The 22630-nt window shown below is 37.5% G+C and overlaps 1 protein-coding gene across 1 annotated transcript in view; it reads left to right on the top strand.

The window, feature by feature from the left end:
* CDH16 (cadherin 16) overlaps window positions 1-21810 on the top strand; it is a gene marked incomplete at both ends in the record, with an annotated part of 32665 nt that extends 10855 nt beyond the window's left edge. The window contains 10 exon segments of the mRNA XM_082005648.1: window positions 13047-13157; window positions 13160-13200; window positions 13203-13251; window positions 16715-16818; window positions 16822-16911; window positions 18672-18734; window positions 18737-18763; window positions 20811-20878; window positions 20880-20959; window positions 21554-21810. Coding sequence (XP_081861774.1) covers window positions 13047-13157; window positions 13160-13200; window positions 13203-13251; window positions 16715-16818; window positions 16822-16911; window positions 18672-18734; window positions 18737-18763; window positions 20811-20878; window positions 20880-20959; window positions 21554-21810 — 890 coding nt within the window.
* Between the last annotated feature and the right edge of the window lie 820 nt (window positions 21811-22630).

Consider the following 22630-nt stretch of genomic DNA (forward strand, 5'->3'; position numbering starts at 1 on the left):
TCATTTTATTTGATTAAAAATAGAGCGGAGGTCAGAGTCCTACAAAGGCATATGGTCCTGCCACACTTTATGCTGAAGAGCTTTACTGAGTTCAAAAGGAACAATTTTAAATTAAGAAATTAAACGTATGCTGGGGGATTTGGAAAGCTGACCTTCTCCAGCTCACTCTCCGCCCCACCTCTTTGCCAGCAAGTGTGTGTCCTGCACCCCAGCCACCTGTCTGACCTAGCTCAAGCCACCAGGGAAAGTAGGTCTAAGGTAAGACCTGGACACTCCTCACCTAAGAGGTGCTATCCATATTTAAAAAAAACCAACATTTTAGAGATCCACAACAGAATTTATCAAAGCTCTTCTGTCACAGCTCTCAATGATTAGAGCACTCCTGTACAAGCTGATGTGTATTAAAGAATGAATCAGAACTAAAACTGATAGACTGTTTTAATAAAGGCAACTTTAATATTGCTCCTTCCCTGATATGCTGACATTTAGACATGTGCTTGATGCTAGTTGAATAAAATTCAAAGTAACATGTGCATATGTATTTGCAGAGCGACTGCTCTAATAACGAATTGTGGTACCAGGACATCCATTGTGGTATTACTCTTCTTTTTGTGTGAACCAATATTTTTTCCTCAGAATAATTTATTTAAGACATCAGGATAATATTGATAGATTAAAACAGTGGCCAGTAGTTACATGAAACCAGGAGTAATCAAAAACATTCATCCATTGTTGGATTTTGTTGCTTTATATCATGGGAATGGTCAATTAAATTTAGTCAATTGTTTTAATTTAGTTTATACCAGTGATGCAATTAAGCCAATTTTCTGACACTGAGCCAGACAGCAGGCATAGCTAGCTTTAAAAATGTGTTTTTCCACATACTGTTCTTTCACCATTCACCTTTCAGTAAACATAAGCATTTCCACACAGCTCTCAATCATCTTCGTATTTTCAAAAAATAGTATTTACAATAATTTTTTTCTTTAATGTTCTGCTTTAATAAAATTGCTACTTCCAATTTTCTAGTATAAATGAACTTCTGTTTTACTCTGAAATCCTTTTACCTTCACAGGGATATTTAAATATCAGACTTCAGTTACCTAGCTTGTACCTACAGAACTACCATCAGTCTAGTTTATGGCTGAAATGTTACAATGACTATACCCTACAGCACCAACAACATTAGCGAGCTCATTCTCCTATTTAATGAATGTGTTAGCTGAGAATCCTTATAAATGTCTACCTCTTTCAGTTATCTCTGTTTAAGGCTACTGAAGGCTTGACCACTTTCAAACATGAATGTGGCTTTTTGAGTTCAAACTCTGAGTCTTAAAAGAAACCTACAAAACAGGTCACCTGCAAAAGTTGTCCCTTTTTAATCCTACTGTATGGAGAAGATTTGAAAATAATATCTGCTTTTCTGGGGGAGTATCAGGAATGATCAGGCTTCCTTTAAATTCTTCTGCTACCTGACTTCTGATAAGGCTGAAAGAAGTCTTTACTGGTACTAGGGGAATAAGAATGAATCCTCCCTATTTCTTGTTTAGGTGCTGTATATTCCTAATTAGTTTATTATTTCATAAAGGTAATTATATGTATTTTAATAACATTTTAACATATTAATTGTATCTTACTCAATGCATTTTGAAAAAAAATTTTTTGTTCTTTCTAAGCAAATGGGAAGATTAAAAACAGGGAAGGAAGTTTTCTAGCTATGTTATTTCTTTCATTGCATTTCAGGATGTCTAAAATAACATTTACTGTCCGGCTACTGATCATGTCCTTTTCCATGTCTGAAGCTAGAAGCAGATTGCTTCTATTAATAACTTTTCTGTGGCACATATGTTAGGACTGCATATGCAGCACAAAGTCAAACAGTAAAGAGAAATAGTAGAATATTGTAATAGATAATAGATAAGGTCTCTGGTCACTGACAAGAGACCAAAAGAGCATTAACTTTCCAAACATTTATACCATTAGCATTAAAATAAGGAAATAAGCTTTTAGTTTGAAGTACAAATTTATGATCCCAGCTATTATCCATTCTAAATATGGAATGTCCCTTCCAATAAAAAAAATATTATTCTATTACTGGGCATAGAAATATTTAAGTTAACATAATTTATTGGCTATGATCTCAGTTCACAACGTTGCACCATCCAAATCTAAGTTTTTAAAGGCATGCTTGACTTTTGAGTAAATGAGCCATCATCCTCATATGAGTAGTTGCCTTATTCATGTGCTTAAAACTGGACGGCTGCTTAAGGAAGTGGGTGAATCATGACCTAAATCAAGAGTTATTCTATTTAATTGAACTTACACTGCTGTGAGATCAGAGCGAAATATAGAGGGCCCCGTTCTTTACTTCCTTTTAAAATTTTTATTTAAAGTGAGTCTCAAACAGTGAGGAATCCACAGGACTCGAATGAGGTGCCTGCTGCATGTACATAAACAAGATGCAAGTGCAAAGGAGGCCTGGGTGTATTGTACATCATCTTGAAGCAACCTCTGTAAAAAAGCCTATTTGTGCAGGTTAGCTAGCTCTCTTCTCACCCCATTTCCAGCCACATTTGCAAATGGCAAAGCTGCAGCTTCTCAGTACTGCCATGCAGTGCTGACTGATCCACACCAATGACACTGGGTGTGACTAGGTAAACAGCTGGGGCAAGCTTCAACTTCAGCTTCTGTGAACAAGCTAAGGTCTCAGCAAGGGCCAGCTGAATACAAATATTCAGATATTTCAGGTGGACAGACACAGATTCACAGTAGTATATCATACTGGGATATTTCAATCATAACATTGTGATATGACTAAGAATAACAGTGGGCCAAAAGAGTCCTTTGTACCATAGATACTCTTTCTGGATCATAAAAAGTTTGATTTGATTTCATCCCTAAAGCACACTGAATCTGCTCCAGGAGTTTGCACCATGAACAGAAATCTGACTATGATTCTGGAGGAGCCAAGCCCTGTAACCTTATAATACATCTATCTGCAGTCAGCTTATTGCGTTTGTTCCATAATTAGATATAAAAGGGTGTAGACTGACAAAGACAATGACCTGGTGAAGTAGAAATGTATGAAAACAAGGTGATAACACTGTAGGAGGTTAATGATGAAGACTTACAAAGGTTCAGATAAATCTCTTGCACATACAACTGCACACTGACAGAATATTGAACAATACACATTCTTCCCATTTTGTATGAGTGAGTTTGTGCTTTGTCATTTTGTCTCATTCAGATACCACAGTTTCCAATACAGGAATATTTATTACAAGAAATGTCAGTGACATTTCTTGTAATACTGATGTCTAGGTAGTGACATCAGTACCAAAAAAGCAGTCTCCACTTCTTTGCTCTTCAGACCTTCCAGATACTACAGAAAGACTTATAAGACTCTTTGTGAGCTCTCTTCATTCTTACGAAGAGTTATCGGAGCACCCATAATTATTCATGTTCTTTTTCCCTCTCCATGGTTATTCACAATACAGCAGATACACATGCATAAAATTTTTCCTTCTGAACCGTGAATCATCTGTACTGTTTTGAACAGACTAAATTTTTATGGCACTGGCATCATACAAAAAGGTACAATGTAAAGGCTCATTCAAGATTTGGTTAAACCTGCGTTTCTCTGCCTTAGGAGGAGCAGTAAGGCCTATGTTTTTCTCTCACTGGTTACTATGCACAGAACTGTTAACTCTAGCTCTTGAGTAAATCAAAGGAGGTAATGCTTAATTACAATTTATATGGGATGTCCTATCTTCTCTGTGGGTCCTCTTAATATAAAGCATATATAGGGATCACTATCTTTGATAAATATGTTTTATATTGGTACACTACTATACCAGAACCAAAAAATAATGTTAGGCATATCAAGGAGTCCTGACCACATTGTATCATTAAATAGGCTAAGATATATCTGTGACATCAGAGTTTTCCTTTACGCTTTTTGCCTAAGATGTGATCTGTGGAAAACATCAACGATCAAATCATGGAAGTGTGACACCTATCAGTCTATCAGCTCAACTGTTGTCTGTTTCACCATGTTGTCTGATGGTCAGTGATGTTACAAACAAATGTGTTGGTAGACACATTTCTAGGATGGAGATAAGATTAATTTCTTCCACATGACCTTTATAAGTGCAGTAATCCTGCCACCTGAGCAGCCGCCTGTGTAATATGCCTGTCTGTTTAATTACTCTAAGATTTTATTTAGATCTGATTCAAGGTTGATGGTGGCTATTCAGATAAGCATGAACCATAAACTTGCCCTAAGGCAAATTTTTTCACAAGTGTGGGGGTATCCATTGTTGAAGTTTTATTCTGACCATCTTTAAACTGTAACAACTCTCTAGCTTGATTTTATCAAAGAACAAGAAACTTGACTGTACATGGCTCCTGTACCAAGTACTGAGGTCAGATGAGTAGCTCAGACCATAATCCACATGCAGAGTTAGATTGGTTCAGAACTCACATTAAAAGCAACTCCAGATTAAGGAGTTGAGTTCAGGTAATCGTGATTAGAAATCTGACACAAAGACATTCTGAATTCCAGAGGATTCAGTGGAAGTTGTCAATGTTCAGCACTATTTAAGATTAAATCCTCAATGTTAGTTTAGAGTTTATCCTATCTGCTGCTAGAAACAGTCTAAACATTTCCTTGAAGTATAGCCAGGCTTCCAGCCATTGATGTCACATATAAAGGGAAAGTTAAACATAGAATGGTATGTTTAACTTGTTAACCTACACAAACATTTTTGCTGTATTTCACTGAAGTAGAGAACTTAAAGGAATGTACTTAGGGATACTCTACAAATAAGCAAGCAATTATTCTTATTAGAAAGAGGAAGAAAGGAGGGCTAAAGTCTGTTCTAATGCACACTGATCAACTTCAGAACAACAGGACTGACTTTCATGGAGTCATGCCACTGAGTGAGATTGGTATTGGTTCCATTGCTGTAAAGGGAGATGCCATCTTAGTATTTGCAGACAATTTTATTTTTTTTATTATTTGTATTTGGTTTTGTTTGAATTATGAAGTTAATGTATCTTTCAGGTTTTTATGTTGTTATCAACAATATAGCTCATTAGCAGAAAAGAATATGTAGAGGTACCTGAAAAGTATGGTGCCTTATTTCCACTATATTCCTTATGCTACCATAAAAACCCACTCAGGACTTCACAGATATTATTCTCCCCTTATTTTTGCTGTTTAGTAGTCCCAAAGTCAATGAAATGACACCATTGTAAAACAGGTATAAACCAAACAGACTAACCTGGCTCACCTGCACTACCATAATCTGGTGCTGCTCTTCCAGGCTCCTATCGCTGGTATCCAGGAAATACAAGAAAAAGCCACTAGTATCAGATAAAAATATATTGATTTTAATAAATCTCTTTCTAAAAAGAGAAAAGAGAAAAAAATCTTTTCAGCAGCCTCCTTTTTGCCTTATATCCAGATAAACTTTAATATTGATAACATTTTTGAAGTACACTGAGACTAGGAGTTTAGTGTGAAAAATGGACTAGAAAAGCTTTGCCTGGTCTTTATTTACTTTAAAAAATTATATCAATGCTTAAAAGAAGTATTTGGAAAGTGTTTTTTCTCCAAGAAAAATGTCAACAGAAACACAGAAGCATTTTAAAGAAAAAACATTTCATAGAATAATTTCAAAAAACCTCCTGAAAATTTTGGACTTCAAAATGTTGCTGTGGTAACTCCAAGAAGTCACAGATCATACACCATTCTACTGCATGAGCTGAGGTCCTTAACAGGGCAATACGCATCCATAAATCAACAAAGTGTTCCCTCTTCTTACATGTCGTAAGAGTTCCTCATCCTTGTACATCCAAAAAGGTAGGATAATAGGGAGGTTAGTTCACAGAAGAGAGCTATCAGAGATGCAGAGATACTTCCTATAAGGCTCTGATGGTCTCCAAATATATTCTTTACTACTTAATTTAAGATGCTTACTAAAAACTGGAAAGTTATGGCTTTAAGAGACACACCTAGCCTACCTTCAGATCTACAATTATGATACTGTATAAACTTTGTACAATAAATGATGAAAACCAAACACAATATCCTAAATTTGTAATTATAAACACTGTTGACTGGAGCCACTCAGTTAAAATACATGTTGAAAACAACTTGTACTGTGTACTTCACTGTAACTTGGGATTTCATAAAGCGCAGAGATTTTGGAGAAGGCATCACAATTATTCAAGAAAACAAAGTTGAAGTCCTTTTAACAGAAATATTATGCTCCTGCTCAATCTTATGAAGCCTGCAACTGAAAGAAAACAAATATAATTCATTGATACTAAATTTGCCTTTTAATTCCTAACAACCAGTTTGACTTCAGTAACTGCCCTCTGCTAGAATAACAAATAGTCATTCTCCTTCCCAGGCATAAGCACCATCTGCCATTTAATAGGTGCTTCAGTAACTCATTAGTCTGTACTTAAATTGACTTTGAACAGAACACTGCCATTTTATTGCTGCCGTGCTTCGCACCACCAGCTAGGACCCTTAAAGTCAATACTGATAATGTCAATATCTTAGAAAACAGTTTCCAGGCTTGTGTAACCGGCACTGGAACCTTATTTTCAGTCTTGGTATTGTTTTCTTCACCTGGCACTTTCTGAATTCGTAAGCACACAACATGGTCCAAATACAACTGTACTATAGAGTAAAATTACATAGAATAAAATTACAGCACATATTCTCAAAGGAGATTTTAAAATGTTTTGCATGTGCTAAAAGTGTGTTTGGAGTGCCCAACTGTGTTTAAAGAGTTGAGTTTCATGCATGGAAATAGATATTAAATGAATGTGAAACGGTATTTATAGACATTTTTTATACTGTTTGAAAACTGCTCAGAAAATATTAGTAGAACCTCTTTAAGTAACGAATTAAATTGCATTTTGATGCCAATTTACCTTCCCTTTAAAATTACTTCCAGATGCGTCTATTTCTGCAAATATGCTAGCTACTGAATACAGACTAAGTCCTTAAAATTGTAATGCTAAAAATACACCAGAAGTTCTTATTACAACCAGTGTACAGTTTTCCCCAGTCTATTAAAAATGGGTATTTACACACCCCTTTTCTTTTATATTTGTAATGTGCTTGCTTGTCATGTCAGACAATGCCTTGTCTGTGCTTAGAGATCACTGAATGGGAAAACTAAGTAGCCTTAATCATATAGGGACTACTTGACCAGCTGTTGATATGTGAATGTCCAAACAGAAAATAATTAGCAAATAATACTAACTGAAGAAATGAAGATAAAATAAATATTAATTGAAAACTAAGCTCACATTATCAGCTAACATCACCCTACCAAATAAGAATTTGCAAATTAAAGAACATAGGTTACTCTTATACCTTCTTATCTTGTACCTTCTATCCTCCCAAATACAGTAAATGCCCCTACATGCTGGCTAATACGAGCTGCAAACTTGGCAAGAAAACCATGGGGGCTTACCTATCTCATGGTGATAGCTTCATAGACACCTTTTATTTCCTGAACCCTTTTCATGACAAAATCACATCTTATAGCCTATTCTACAAGGCTTCATCCTGAGTCACCCGTCTTCCCTGACACTCGTTCAGGCCACACTTAGCAACAAAGTCACTCCCCAGGGAGTTTCAATATGAGGCGAGGCCAATAAAAAAAAAAAATCATAGCTGAGGTATTGGCTACAATCGTAAGTATGTATTGCAACCTTCAAATTTGGAGCTGCTTCTCTGAAGACAGAAAACACGCATGGATCTGGTTACATTAATGTATACTGGTGACAAGCTGAGAGGAAGTGATAGACTCAAACATCCAAAAAGCCCAATACTGCTCCAGTGGCAATACTAATAAAGCAATATCCAAGCATTGGATCTCTTCATATTGTTTCTTTCTGGACAACATGTAAGCAAATTGCACTGTGGTCATGCCAAGATAACTAAAAAGTATGCAAAAAACCCCATCAGCCCCTTGTTACCTGTAGGCAGAGCAAGCAGTCAACTCCATACTTCTATCCCTGAGAAATTACTAGCAGCAACAGTAGGACCTGGAGATCTCAACAGGAGCCTGTCTTTTGTCTCCCCTTTACCTTTTTCCGTGGGGGATATGAGGGACAGAAATTCAGGCAGGAGAGAGAGAAGCAGCTTATCTCTACACCTCAGTTTATTTCTTTCCCCTGTATTTTAGACTTTTAATAGATTTTAAATCTAAACATCACATGCCCTTTATTAGTAGCAAGTGATAAAAATTTTCCTACAGTTCTAGTAACATCATGTGTATTATAAAATATATTTTAAAAATCAACATTTGGAAAAGATGAAGGCGAGCATCTAGAATTGAATTCCATTACCATAACTACAGCAGTAAAAGATGAAAAAAAAGGCAATATGCCAGTGTTGGCTGAAGATGTCTTCTCTGCAGTTCTTAGCAAATACAGCAAGGTAACATCAACTTCCCCAGCTCCCTTCTAAAAAAGCACGTTCCTTTGTCTCCTACATTCAAAGCCAAAGGTTTTACAGATCACATGTGCTAATCTTTGTAAATTTAGTTAAACATTTCATTAAAATAATCCAATTTATATAAACTACATAGTGTTTATACTAAAAAGTTCAGAAATTATTTGTTCTCCCAGAGAGAAGACTAGAACTGAGTATCAAAAGAAGAAGTATAAAATGCCTTCCCTCCCCAAAGATAATCACAACCATCCATGTGGGAAGGAGAAATACCATGCCTTATTCTTTGGGATTAGGGCATTCTTTTCATTTGTGATTTGGCATTATGAACACAGCAAACAGAGAAAATATAGAAACCATGTGACTGCTTGTTCCATAGCCTTTTGCACAGTGCTGTAGACTTGCTTTCAGATGTCAGTACAAAGCTGCCTGCTCACTGATGCTCAGTAAGAAATGTCAGGGAAGAGATAAGCAGGCTAAAAGGAGACTATTATAGAAGCATGGACTGTTCTATCATTAGTTCTATAGATAAACTTCCCAACATATTTTTAAGCAGCAAATATTATTGTTTAGCCAAATATAAAGTCAGAAGACAACAATATTTTAATATGGAAGTAGGGGTGATTTCAGGACCTTCATATAGGTTAAGATAGTTTAACCTTATTAGGTCACTGTCTTAAGCTGCCAGTGGACTTAAGTCTTTATGTTAAAATCATTCTGCTTGTCAGAAAATGAGGAAAATATAAGCCTAAATCTTCAGGACATAAATCAGAAATAGAAAGAAAATTACCTATCTTCAGGTGAGCATTAAGATGTCATGGAATGGTAAATAAGGGCCAAATTCTTGATAATTCTCAGTTTTGCAATAGAAGGAATTCACAGAACCATAGAATGGTTTGAGTTGGAAAGGACCTTTTAAGGTCATCTAGTCCAACTCCCCTGCAGTGAGCAGGGACATCTTCAACTAGCTCAGAGCCCCATTCAACCTGACCTTGAATGTTTCCAGGGATGGGGGCATCTACCACCTCTCTTGGCAACCTGTGCCAGAGTTTCACCACCCTCATTGTGAAAAATTTCTTCTAGGTTAAATCTGGTCTCTTAGTTTAAAACCATTACCCCTTGTCCTACCACAACAGGCCCTGCTATAAAGTCTGCCCCCATCTTTCTTACAAGCCCCCTTTAAGCACTGGAAGGCTGCAATAAGTTCTCCCCGGAGCCTTCTCCTTTTGAGGATGAACAACCCCAACTCTCTCAGCCTGTCCTCATAGGAGAGGTGTTCCATCCCTCTGATCATTTTGGTGGCCTCCTCTGGACCCTCTCCAACAGGTCCATGTCTTTCCTGTGGTGAGGGCTCCAGAGCTGGATGCAGTACTACACATGGGGTCTCACCAGAGTGGAGTAGAGGGGCAGAATCACCTCCCTAGACCTGCTGGCCTTGCTTCTTTTGATGCGGCCCAGCATAGAGTTGGCCTGGGCTGCGAGTGCACATTGCTGGCTCATGTCCAGCTTTTCATCCACCAGTACCCATAAGTCCTTCTTGGCTGGGCTGCTCTCAATCCCTTCATCCCCCAACCTGTACTGATACCAGAGGTTGCCCCAACCCAGGTGCAGGACCTTGCAGTCGGTTCACATGGGCCCACATCTTGAGCTTGTCCATTGTTCTGCAATACCTCGTGACTGGGATTTCTGGTATCTGATGAGGCACTTTGTGATCACTGTTTCAGCACGTGAACTCTAGTGTTTCAAACAGTAAGCAAAGGGCATATCAGTCATCTTTTGGAAACATTCTAGACAGTTAAACTGAAGGGATTTGCCCAGTCTCCCAGCAAAAAGGTCTATTAAATTATCTCTGTATCTGCTTGTGGTCTACTAATGTCAAAAACGAGCAAAATCAGGTGCATTATATTTTACTTGTCAACAGGGTTTACAATGCAGAAGAATGTGTGTGGACCACAAAGGAAAAAGTGGGTTTAGACCACCTTAGGTAACACATTATGGACATCGTCTAAGACTGGAGTAGTGACAGACAAGATAATGTTATTTTCTTGAGGTGATCCTGTAAAGGCACGCTCAATGTATAGATCACCTTTACCTGCACACTTGTATTAATATGTTCTTTTTTCACAATCTATTTTTGAAGCATGCTAGTTAACATATTTTTAAAAGTCCTCTTAGTCATATCTAGATGCATTCCAAAGGGATTTAATTTAGACTGCAATTAATTTTTCTCTCCCCTACACAGCAAGTACAAATGGTATGAAAAGCTCCTACATGAAACAGGAAGTATTTTAAAACCAGCACATATGTCAGGCAGTCATGATCAAGGCAAAAATCAGCAGAGAATATGACCCCATTTGGTACTATGTTCCTCTCACATTGTTATAAATCAGGAGAAACTCCACTGAACTCTGGCTTATTATACCGATGAAAATGAAATGTAAGCTACAGAAAAAGATCCTTGATTAATCACAAGAAGTTTTTTCTGTCTGAAATACTTTGTTGTCTTCAGCATGATGGTTTCCTCAATGTATTCATTTTGCTTGCATTGGTCATGCTGTTTTGTGTCGTGGCTCAGAAGGTGGCTTTTAACAGTAATATTTGTTGTATTGTAGACCTTATAAAAGGTTTGCTGTGCATTTCAATATGCTTGTAAGAGACGCAAAAATTACTTCACGCCACAGCAGAAGTATTCACAGTGTGAAGGTTAAATGAGTTTTAATGGGTACTTGTCATTTACTCCAATCTGTAACAAAAACTCTTGAGAACAAAGAAAAAAAGGTGGAAAAACAGTGCTACAATCCATAGTGCTACATTACTGACATTTAATGTAACAGCACTTTCCTAACATTATTTTCTAAATATTACCATTTCAAATATTAACCCTTATATGGTCTGTGTCCACTTTCATATTAATGGGAATACACTGTATTGAGTTAGATGCTTTATTAATGCTTACTCATTAGAGTACTCATGAGTACTCATGAGTAGGGACTCCTGAGAAGAGACACATATTTTTGACCTGGCAGTTAGCAAGTCTTTTGGGATTCCCTATGCATGTCAAACTATATGATCCGGACAACACCATTTAGCATAAGCTGACTGCATAAGCAACAAACTCATGGAAATTCTTCACTATGTCTAGAAAATCCCACTTACGTTGGCATATAAACAAAGGTAGAGTTTGGTTATGTTTTGACCATAAAGATAGCTACTTTACTATGGAATACAAAAGCTATTCAGCAGCTGTTTAATGCACATACAAATACAAAAACTGGACTATTTCCTTCAAAGTATGTTTCATTTTGAAAAATGAAGCAACACTGTATTAAAATATAGAAGAAAAAAATGGACATTGTTCTCATCAGGGAAATTCACTGAGTTAGACCAACAAGGCCATGGTCCCTCTAAGCAATATATCCAGTTGTCTACTTCACACTATTGCTAGAGAGAGAAGAGAATTGCGTGTCAGTCACATCAGGTATTAAAAGAATGTTTTAGAAATACTGCCACCTCGGAGTAAATGTAGGCTTCAACTCATGTTTGAGCTATTGCTGCATTCCCTGGGCCATAACTGATCTCAATTTAAAGCAAAAGGAATCATCATCAATCCATGAGGAAGTACTCCACCCCATTTGGAATGGTACAGATGACTACAGAAGATGATGCACACCAATATCTGGGCCCTTCATTTCCATCATTTGTACAAAACATTGTATTTTGTTTCAGTTTTGTAACTGTGGCAAGCCTGTCACCAGGAGATTTAGCTGACACACGGAGACACACACAGGTACCTGAAGACTCTCCCACTCAGTGTATGTTCTTACAGTTGACTTCCACACATCACACATACAAACATAACATACGCCCTCATAAGTTCTTCAACTTCAAATTCTCAGGTTAAGCTTTCTTTGACAGTTTAAGAACAAAATGAGCAAGGAGCTGCCTGCATCTTCTCCACATGTTTCCAGGACAGAGACCTAACACAAGATACATACAGTCTGTAAAACACATCTCCAGCTGCTGAGCTGAAGGGTTTAAATAGCAACAAGTGGAAAGAACCACCTGTGCCTAAAGCCTCAGGCCCCACTTTAAACATTTTCTGTGCAATCAAAAAACCCACATGTTATTCCACTACTAGCCTAATCAAAACTGCCAGCAGATGGGTTAAGTAAGAAAGACAAGAAATATAATGAGAACTGGCAACTTTGAGCCTACAAAACAGGGCTGATAAGAAATACTGTAAGGCCCTTGAATGCCTCAGAGAAGAGGTGCTATAAATTTGTTCTTTCTAGTGTATCTGAGGCAGCCTTAAGATTTAAAAACTTACAGGACATAAGTTTAAGAAAAGAAACTTAAACAGGCAATGAATGCAGAATCAGCTTGAACACAGTAATGATGGTAAGGTACACACCGCTCTCTCTTTTCCACCTGAAAAAACACCAAACTCTGATATGAAGTGCCTGTAAGTACAACACATTTAATGTTTTCAGGATAGGCAGACTATCACTAGGAAAACAAATGTGTCTATAAAGTATTTATCATGTTGAACCCCATTGTGCTTTAGATAAATTACTGTGCCACCAAAACCAGTCTGCAGTCTTTAAACTTGGAGCATCCTTTGTGCCTGGCTGCACCACTGATTCGGATGAACCTTCCACACCAAATGCTGAGTTACAAATAAAATCCTCAGAGAGACTCCAAGCCAACCTTCAAAGCATATATGTTCCAGATGGATTCAAGGACACTGGCTATTTCTTTATCTGTAGAAGGTAAGATACAGCTGGGTAGTTCTCCCTTGTTTTGTACTGAAGTGTTTGAACAATTACAGACCTTAAGCCTCAGGAAACAGAAGTCAGTTATCTATTTTGAGACCATGTAGAACACAAACATGTGAACTAAACAAAGGAACATTTTTACAGGCTCAAGGATGTACTGTCTCTTTCAGCGTTAGGAATAAGCTCTATGTTTGGAGAGCTGTTTAGGTGCTGTTACCACAAAAAAAGAGTCTTAAACTCCAAACACCAGTCCAGCGATAAAATTCTGAATAACCAAATTTATATATAGTAGAGAAACAAAAGCACACAACACAGCAGCTGTCATATCGTGGAACTCCTTGTTTTTATATGAAAAAAGGCCCTTTAGTAATATCTGATGTAAGATTTTCCTTCAGGTTTTCAGTTCTGATTTTAAGTTACCTAAGCAGTAGAAATGTAACACCTTGGCATTAATCTCTCTGAGTGGCACTTTATAAAAATCTCACCAATGTGGAGATTTTCTGTGACTCCAAGCAGAAAGCTTTCCACCAGATTATATCCCAGTGCACCTACCACCAGATGCTGCTGCCCCTGATGACTCCTATCCTCACTTCTTTTGTGAATAAAATCCAATATGCAAAGTTTTATTTTGTAGCAGATTTTTTTCTGAATCTGCAGATTATAAAGTATAGCTGAGTCATGCAAATTGTTATCCTTGAAAAACACTGCCAGATGCTTTGTGTACACCCACACAATGCATCACCAATAATGACAGGTTGGATTAGTTTTTTTGGTACTGCAGGGAAAGGTCTTTTTGAAGTTCATTTTGTGTACCTGCGGTCATCGTGTACTGTATGAAAGATTCCCAACAGATTAAGTCCATACTAATGTAACAGCCATAAAGAATTTTGGGAAGTACAGCTAAAAAGTCAATACATATGTGTAGGGTATTAAATAGATCTATAAAGATTTTTTTTAAACCCGTAACTTGGAATTGTGTTAACAAACTGCGTATTATTTTGCATCAGTACAAAAGAAAAGAGGAAGGGAAAGGGAGCAAAAAGATTTAGGGAAAAAGTTACTTTCCTTTAAAAAAATCTACAAAAAATTTAATAATGTCAAGCATTGCAAAAGATAACAACAAAGGCTAAATGTCTGCTCCCCCAATACAAAATATCCAGCCTGAGTAGTTTTTAATCACATGCTATATTGACTGAAGAATTAATATCTTGGCTTGGGCTTCAATGGGCTGATTCTATAGTAAATTCTCCTGCCTTATACATTTTGCAAATGACATCTTATATAGAGAAAAATCTCCTGGAAATTTAACAGTAGAACATGACAACTCAAAAGCAATAATAGAATGAATTGGGAAAGCAGATCAATCTCATCTTTTAAGAAGCTAGCACAGGTTACAATGCTCTGTTGAAATGTATACCACTGCACTGTGTTACAACAGCACACAGAGGTACGTTCCTGGTCACCTCTCCATATTCTTTATGCAATAGCATAGAAAACACCTATTATTGAATTAAAAATTCAAGTCTGTAAACTGCTACTCAATATATTCTCCACTTATTTTTACATTTTCAAATACTATGTAAGGCTGACCACCACAGTGGGAAGGGCACTTAAAAACAAACCTAAGGCTGAGACAGTAATTGTGTTTTCATGTAACTGGGAAAAGTCTTTTTTCCCCCCGGTAAAGCAGCTGGTGGCCATCACTTAAGAAGGTCCTTGTTTATGTTTTAGATAAAGGCTAAGTTCAGCACAACAGTGACAGTCTGGACAGCTAATTTCTTGGATTGTATGAAGGCTGTTTTAACTAAACTATCACTGAAAATGTGTGTCAGATTAAGCAACTAAAAAGGTTCAGATTAAATATTTTTCCAGCCTTCTAGTCTAGTATTGTTCCTCTCATGTCTAAAATACATGTGTCATTCAGCTGATTTTCTTTGTTCCAGGAACAGCTTAGCAGTTAAACACATCATCCATATAACTCTGTTTTGGGTAAACAGATTGAAAAATACCGGGCTTTCCTAACTTCTGTCTTCTGGCTGCTATTACTTTTGTACTGACACAGCAACCTGATACAAATCTCACCCTCTGATACAAAAGCAAAAACATCCTCTGCCTTCCTTGTGATAATAGAAGAGCATATCTTCCCTCATTCAAGACTTCAAAGAAATTTCTATGGCTTGCAGGTATTAGTCACTACAGAATCATTACAGAAAGCTGCATCACCAGCTCAACGTAAATGTAGGAGGGAAGAACATTCAAAGACAAATCTACGTCCCCCTGCCAGGTTCCTTTAATACAAGCTTAGGCCCTATATCCCCTCCCACTCCTGACATTCCTGACTCCAGTCAATGACATTACTTTTACTTGTACAGAGGAAGCAGGAAGGTAATCCAGCAAAGTTCTGGAACTAGAGGAAAGGTCCATACAGAGCAGTTTGGGAAGTTTCTGCTCACAGAGAAGCCAGGCAGAACAAAAGGTAGGAGGTAGCCTGCAATTCAGTGACAAATTGCTGGAGTTCTCAGGAGTCTGAGACTGTCCTCACCAAGGAAACACTGGTCATCATGAGTCAGCTTGACATCATCTCTGTCCAGCCTTAGACAGTAATGCCTATCACATTGGCATGCCAGACAGATCAGGATGCCTGGTGCCTAAGGATTTCAGAGCTAGTGTAGCTACATTAGCTTGTCTGAATGGGCCACTCATTGGCATTGGAAGTAGGAAGGGGAATGTGCCTATATCCAACTTCTGAAAGGTCTTCCCCCTGACTGCATACAATACAAAGGAGTGTCCCATGCTGTCTGCTGCATAGTCATAGTCATGAAAACAAACGTCACCTAAGATAGATGTATGTGAACACAGGTCACAGGATTGCCTAGAACAAGATCAGTATGATATATAGGTGCTGTCTCATTTGCCTACATACTCCTTCATCTGTCCATCACCAGAGCAGCTCTCTCCTTTTAGCCCAGAAGCTGCATTTCTCTCTCCTGGCATCTCTCATTCATGGCTGCTTGAAGATCTTTTCCTGGCAACGCTTTGTTTCCTTTCCAGCAGCAGATGCTGCAGTCACCTTAAAGTGAAGATTTAGCAGCCAGTAACCCAGGATTATCAGTACAATCATCACAAGCCTCTGAAAGACACATAAGTATCATGGAAAATATGGTACAGAACTGTCTCAGAAGCACCCCAGATTCTTCCCTTCTGTCAGGCTTAGTGGAGGTGTCCCATCCACCACCTTACTACCATTGGCAGTAACAAAACGGAATGGAACCATCAGTAAATAAATACAGAAAAATACAGAAAATCAAGAGTACAGAAATACCCCTATAGCAAAGTAGCTGCTCTAATTATTTAGCAGTAATTAACAATAAAGGGAGCTTAATTTCATGTTCCTAGACCAGCTGTCATGCTTTTGCGAAAGAATTATAAATGTCTGATAAGTTTTCCTTATTTGTAGACAGCTCTGTGCTAGACACATCCCAGGTCAGCAATTATCATCTAATTGTGCAAGTCAAAGATTTGGGGAACCAGTCTCTAGGATATTGTGCCTTAGCAACAGTATAAATTACAATTGTGGAAAACACCCAGGTAGCTTCAGGTGCCATTTTTCTTCCAGAACTCCTGAACGTACATTATCCTCAGGTCACTTCCAAGGTAAATCTGGAGATCCTGATTTTCAAAATCATCCAACTCAGATGAGATGAGATTCTCCTGCCATCTTAAATCTACTCTGGGCAATTCCTTTGGATTAGGAACATTGGCTTTTATACTGCAAGCCTGTGCTTAAATTTAGGCTTATGAATAATCCCATTAAATTCAGCCTTCTCTTGTCTGTTTGCAGAAATGCTGTCATTTGCACAGGTTCATTATGAAAAACAGATTTGCTGTGCTGCACATTGGAGAGCAAAAGGGAAATGTATATGGCAACAGGCCAATTTTAATTAGGAGATCAGGAAATGGATCTCAGGTATATCATATTTAAGTGACAAGTAAATGCTGGAAGTGTTTCACTTACATGAAGGTGTTTAAAATAATTTCCATGCCTGTGATTTGGACTGACAGTCTTGTTTTTCTCCCCAAAAGGCTAAACTCCACACTTCTACATTCTTACCCATACATTCTTGGAAATATGTAAAAGTGGGTGCTGCATTTTCCCAGCGTCTTACTCCAACCCTAATTGCCTGTTCAGCTCATATTGTTCCAGCAGTAACAGAAACACAGAGCTGTCTAATGCACAGAGTAAAGCCTGCTGTTGTTCTATTTATTGGAACTCCAAAGGGAATCCCTCAGGCATGTGAAGATGCAAAACAGGCAGGAAAAGGTCGCTTAAAATAACAATCTTATTTTGAACATGGATTAGAGATTGTGCTGTCTTTCCTCACAGCAAAGCAAGTAACGCAGTGAGGGAACTAAGTTGCATGACTGTATCCAAATACTTTGGGAACACAGTCATATGGGTTAAGAGGCATAAAATCTAAACAAAATCACCCAAGAAACACATTAATGCTGACATAAACAAATGGATGTTTAAATTAGAATGAGGCCTCCACAATGGGTTTGCCTTGTTATTTTGAGGACTAATGAGGCACTGTACACATCCCATTTATAACAGTCACCTTCTCCTTTCTCCTTGTTAGGAACTGTTCCACATCCATGGAGTCGAAAGGGTTTATGTCTTATAAAAACAACTGACAAACTGTACTTCATGAGGACTATACAGTCTAAACACAAGTGTTTGTAGCTACATTTCCATGGTAACAGCAAAAAAATTGGTTATAATTTTCTCAGAGTTTGCTGTCCATGCGTCCTTCTACTATCTGGCATAAAAGTGTTTATTGCTTTTCAACAGTGCAATACTGCAGAAATATTTTTAGCTCTGCTAATTCAATTTCATATTTAAATCAATCTCAAAATGAATTAACTTTCAAATTGCCAAAGGATGTCAGGCAAAGCTTTCACTGATTTGATTTTGTTTTGGCTTGCGATGATGGAAAGATTTCACCATATAACAACAAGGAAATGTGTCCCAAACTTCTGGAAAAATTTCATTATTTCACTTCAATTTAATTATTACCCTTTTGAATTTATTTGATATAAAATGCTGCTGTTTGTGGAACTGTAGAGGCTTGTACTATCTCATCAGAAGTCTGAATAACAACATAATTATATAATCAAAGGATCTCTCAAAGCAGATTAAGAAAGTTATGTATACAAGTCCTGCAATATTGCAAGAGGCAGGCACAAATTATACGTTACAACAACTGAGGCAGAAATTAGTGATGGCTGGGTATTTAGCTATGTAATGGTGTTTTTGAGGTACCCTTTGTCCTCAAGACTGAACTATTGAAATGTTATTCCTTTTTTTGAAACTTGGAGTATTTCCATTTACATTAATGTTTTATCCATGATTCCAGTTTCAGTGGCAAAGTAGAGAAGTCCATTACTATTTGAAGGGGAGCTCCCCCCAGGGCTTTTTCTTCCAGCTGATCCAGCTGGAAACATTTATGCAACACTAGAGCTATAGGAAGTCAGAGGTAAGTATAAATATAAGGAACAATGAGTCTAAAGTTGAAGTATGACTACTTCAGCTATTGCTCAGAAGATTTGAGTGCACAGAGGATTTTGTTAATATGGATTAAGGAAACTTCATATATGTGAAACAATAGGATTCTTAAAGATAAGGCCAGGGAACCAATTTTTTGCCTGCTAATAAATCCTTGTGTTGTGAGACAAGGAGTTATGTCCCTGCATGCTGCCTTGTCACTCTTAATGGACAGCTCTTCAGCACTACCAGGCAGCAGGAAAATGCTGTTATCTCCTCCTACAGAAGGAGGAAAGACACTAGGTAGAATCACTGGCCCAAATTCACACAAGCAGCCTGTGACTAACCTAGGAATTATATTCTGTTCAGTGCCTTATCCATTGAACTCCTCCCTTGAGGAATACGCTTCTGATACCAATTGCAGAATGCAGTTCTTTTTTCCAGTACAGAAAGACTGTACTGGATTAGGAGAAGGATTTGACCCTCAACTATAAAAACAGTGATTTCTCAAATATAACTCAGACTTTAATTCTGACTTAATTTAACTTGATTAGATGTTAACTAATTATGATGTTAACATTAATTATGATGGTAACATTAACATTAATGTTAAGATGTTAACATTAACTTGATTAGATGTTTACATCAGTACTGCATTCCTTTATACTTCCTCCATAGTTATTTTCATGGGACTAAATCTCATGATCTTTCACTATGTAATTAGTCATAATTCCCCCAAAATACCAGGAAAACCAACTGTAATTTACCTGAAAACAGTCAGAATGAAAACCCCAGCCTCCGCCCCAGTGAGGACAGAGAGATTATGGGCTAAAGGTACTGTACAGGATCCTCCGAAGGAGCAGTGAGCACAGAAGGCAGCTTGGATGCTCCTGCAGCAAGGCAGGTCTGGCAGCAGCACTGTTATTAAGCAAATCTGTGCTTTAAATACTGTTTCATGACCTCCTAAACTCAATTTAAGAATCCATCAAGCCCATAACAAGCACTATTAAGAAAGAATACTGAGCCAAATGTTGAGTTGGGTAGACATACAGTACAGAACTTACTGTCTACACTATCTTGTCTTGGATTTTTCAGATATCTTTACTATGATGCTACTGTCCCACTTTTCCAGAGTTTACCGATGTTTCAGTGATGTAGGAACATATGGTCCTAGATATTTATAGAAAGAGCCCTGGGACTTCCATGTATTAGGAAAGCCTGCAAGCTGCCATCTGGGATTCTGAAGTCTCTTTTCTGTCAGTGATAACACGTTTTACCTTTAGGCTTTAGATTTTTTCTCTGCAATATATAAAGTTGAGAATAGTGCATGCAATGAAGTCCTGTTTGAGGATCTCTATAGACAAACTCTCATTTGAAATACGATCAATACTTGTCAGAGAAATTTATAAATAGAAAGCAATTTTAGCTCTGTCTTAGTTCAGCTCATGGCAGAAATTCTCAGCTTCTGGACAAGCCTGACTACTTAGCTTGTTTTGGTGATGCATCACTTCCAAGCTAGATAGGCTGGCAGTTCAAAAGTTTAGAGTATCTGCCAGCACAGTCCACATGCAGCATGGAATAGCGTAAGAGTTAATTTTTATGCCTCACTCCAGCTGAAGACAGTTGGCAGGGGGGGAAAGGAAGATTTTTTAACACATTAGCTGTCCACTGTTGTATTCTCCTCTCATTCTTGTTTCCCTTTAGTTCTGCTAACACTAGGCTTTGTGCAATCTATAAAAAAACTTATTGAAAAGTTTTATATAACACAAGTTCAAGTAGTCTGTGCAGCTCAACAGAATCTTTAACAATCTTAGCCCCTTTCAGTCCTACATATCTTATAATTTTTCCCTTTTTTTGTTAGTATTAAAAGGGAGTTGAATGTTACATCTGTATTGCAGATCATAGCAGTTTTCATATGAATGGAAATATTCATGCCAAATTCTACTAAGATTAAGAATAAACACTTTAATCATATTACTTAATTTTTTTTCATCAATTTGAACTGTATCAGCATGAGATTACGGTTCTTACTGGGAACAGTAACAGGCTGCTGTACAGTGATCCACTTACGCTGCTGATAAGTCATGGATGAGAATGACAACTTGCCAGTATTCACCCAGGCGTTTTATCAAATAGCACTCAAGGAGAATACAGACAAATGTGAGAACAGTTCTTACACAGTAACAGAGGCTGTAAAATTATGAGTCCACCACAGCGCTGAAAAAGAATAATTTACTTAGGACTAAGCTGCACAACCTTTACTTCAGTGAGAATCTTACGTTAGTAGCTGATAAATGAGAGCAACCAATGAATTCCTTTTTTTGCACAGGACTTGCAAGAGCACTTGAAAGTCATAGATTTTTATCTGGAAGAGGCACAATCATTCATGAAGTAACAAAACACCTCTGAGAAAAAGCTTAGGGATCAGCAGTGGAGAAAAAAAATACTAAGATGTATGAAAGCCCTCATTAATCTAATTGGAGGTGAATCTATAATACCTGAATGTTCACTATTTATTTCTCATGTCCTTCTGCTTTAACATTTTGTTTTACTTGTATTTCCAAAGCTAAACTTATCACATTCTTTATATAGTGTATATTGCATAAAAATTGTCTCACAGCACTGAAATTAAAAACAACTGAATTTAATTCTAAACAACTTTTTTCCTGACTAGTGATCAAAGCATATACATTGTTAAAACAACCTGCTGCTGTATTTATGGTTTGGGTTTTTTTAAATTCACTCTCAACCTAGTATTTTTACTGTTTGTAGGAAGTGAAATCATCACAGTAAAAGCAGAGAATATTAATGACCCAATGACTAATAATTCTAAAATTGCTTATGAGATACTGCATCAGGAGCCTCAGGTATCAAATGGCTTTTCATTTCATATTGGCAAAGAAATTATAAGCAAAGAAACTGGAGTCATAACCTTGCAGGAGTACAATTTGAATGCCAGTGCTGTGAAGCATTACTGGCCTTCTTGCTCAAGCAACAATCCTTTTGAGTAGCTTTGAGTATAGCAGGTTTTCTGCAGTCCTACTATACTACTAGTACGACTAGTCCTGAGTATGTAGTCCATAGGAAAGAGTAACTGCCGACTTCATATTCATGACACTGGTCATTACCATGATTCACGAGGATGATGCAGTGGTTCTTCCAGTGACACAGCACTATTGCAGCTCCTATGACATCAGTGTTTCTATAGGAACTTTATAAATATCAATGGCAGTCGCAGTCTTAAGTGACCCATCTGGCATATAGGTCCATATTACATAGAGTATCCACATACATTCACTCGTAATACAGATAATTTTACAATTAAGACTGCTATAGAACACCACTTACTGGACAGATCACTCAAACTTTGTTATCCTGACTTCTCTTGTAATCATTTAGAACAGACCTTGAAACCTAAGAGCAGATTATCTCCTATCAAACCTACAACATCATAGACCCTGCAGCACAGGGTCATGAGAGTGTCCTGTTAAAGAATGTCTGCTTCTGCATCAAATATTTACTTGGGGTCAAGAAGTCTTGAAAGTTCACTTGTGTTTCCTTGACAGATCTCAGCAGCTCTTGTAACATTTTCATTAATATTGTAGATGTAAACAACTCTCCCACCTTCTCACAAAGGTATACTCTATTGTTACTAACTTCCTGCCCCTGACAACAAGCATATTGGTTACTACAGGAGTGTATTAGTGATTGGGAAGCATTCTCCAGTTGCAAAGACTTTCTCAGCAGCATCACCCATTAAGTGATCACCATTGCAGCCATACTCTTTTCTCCTGTCTGTTCTATACATGAAGGAAGCCCAGACACATATTT

Source organism: Phaethon aethereus, assembly GCF_964289735.1.
Source record: "Phaethon aethereus genome assembly, chromosome: 13".
NCBI classification, from domain to species: domain Eukaryota; kingdom Metazoa; phylum Chordata; class Aves; order Phaethontiformes; family Phaethontidae; genus Phaethon; species Phaethon aethereus.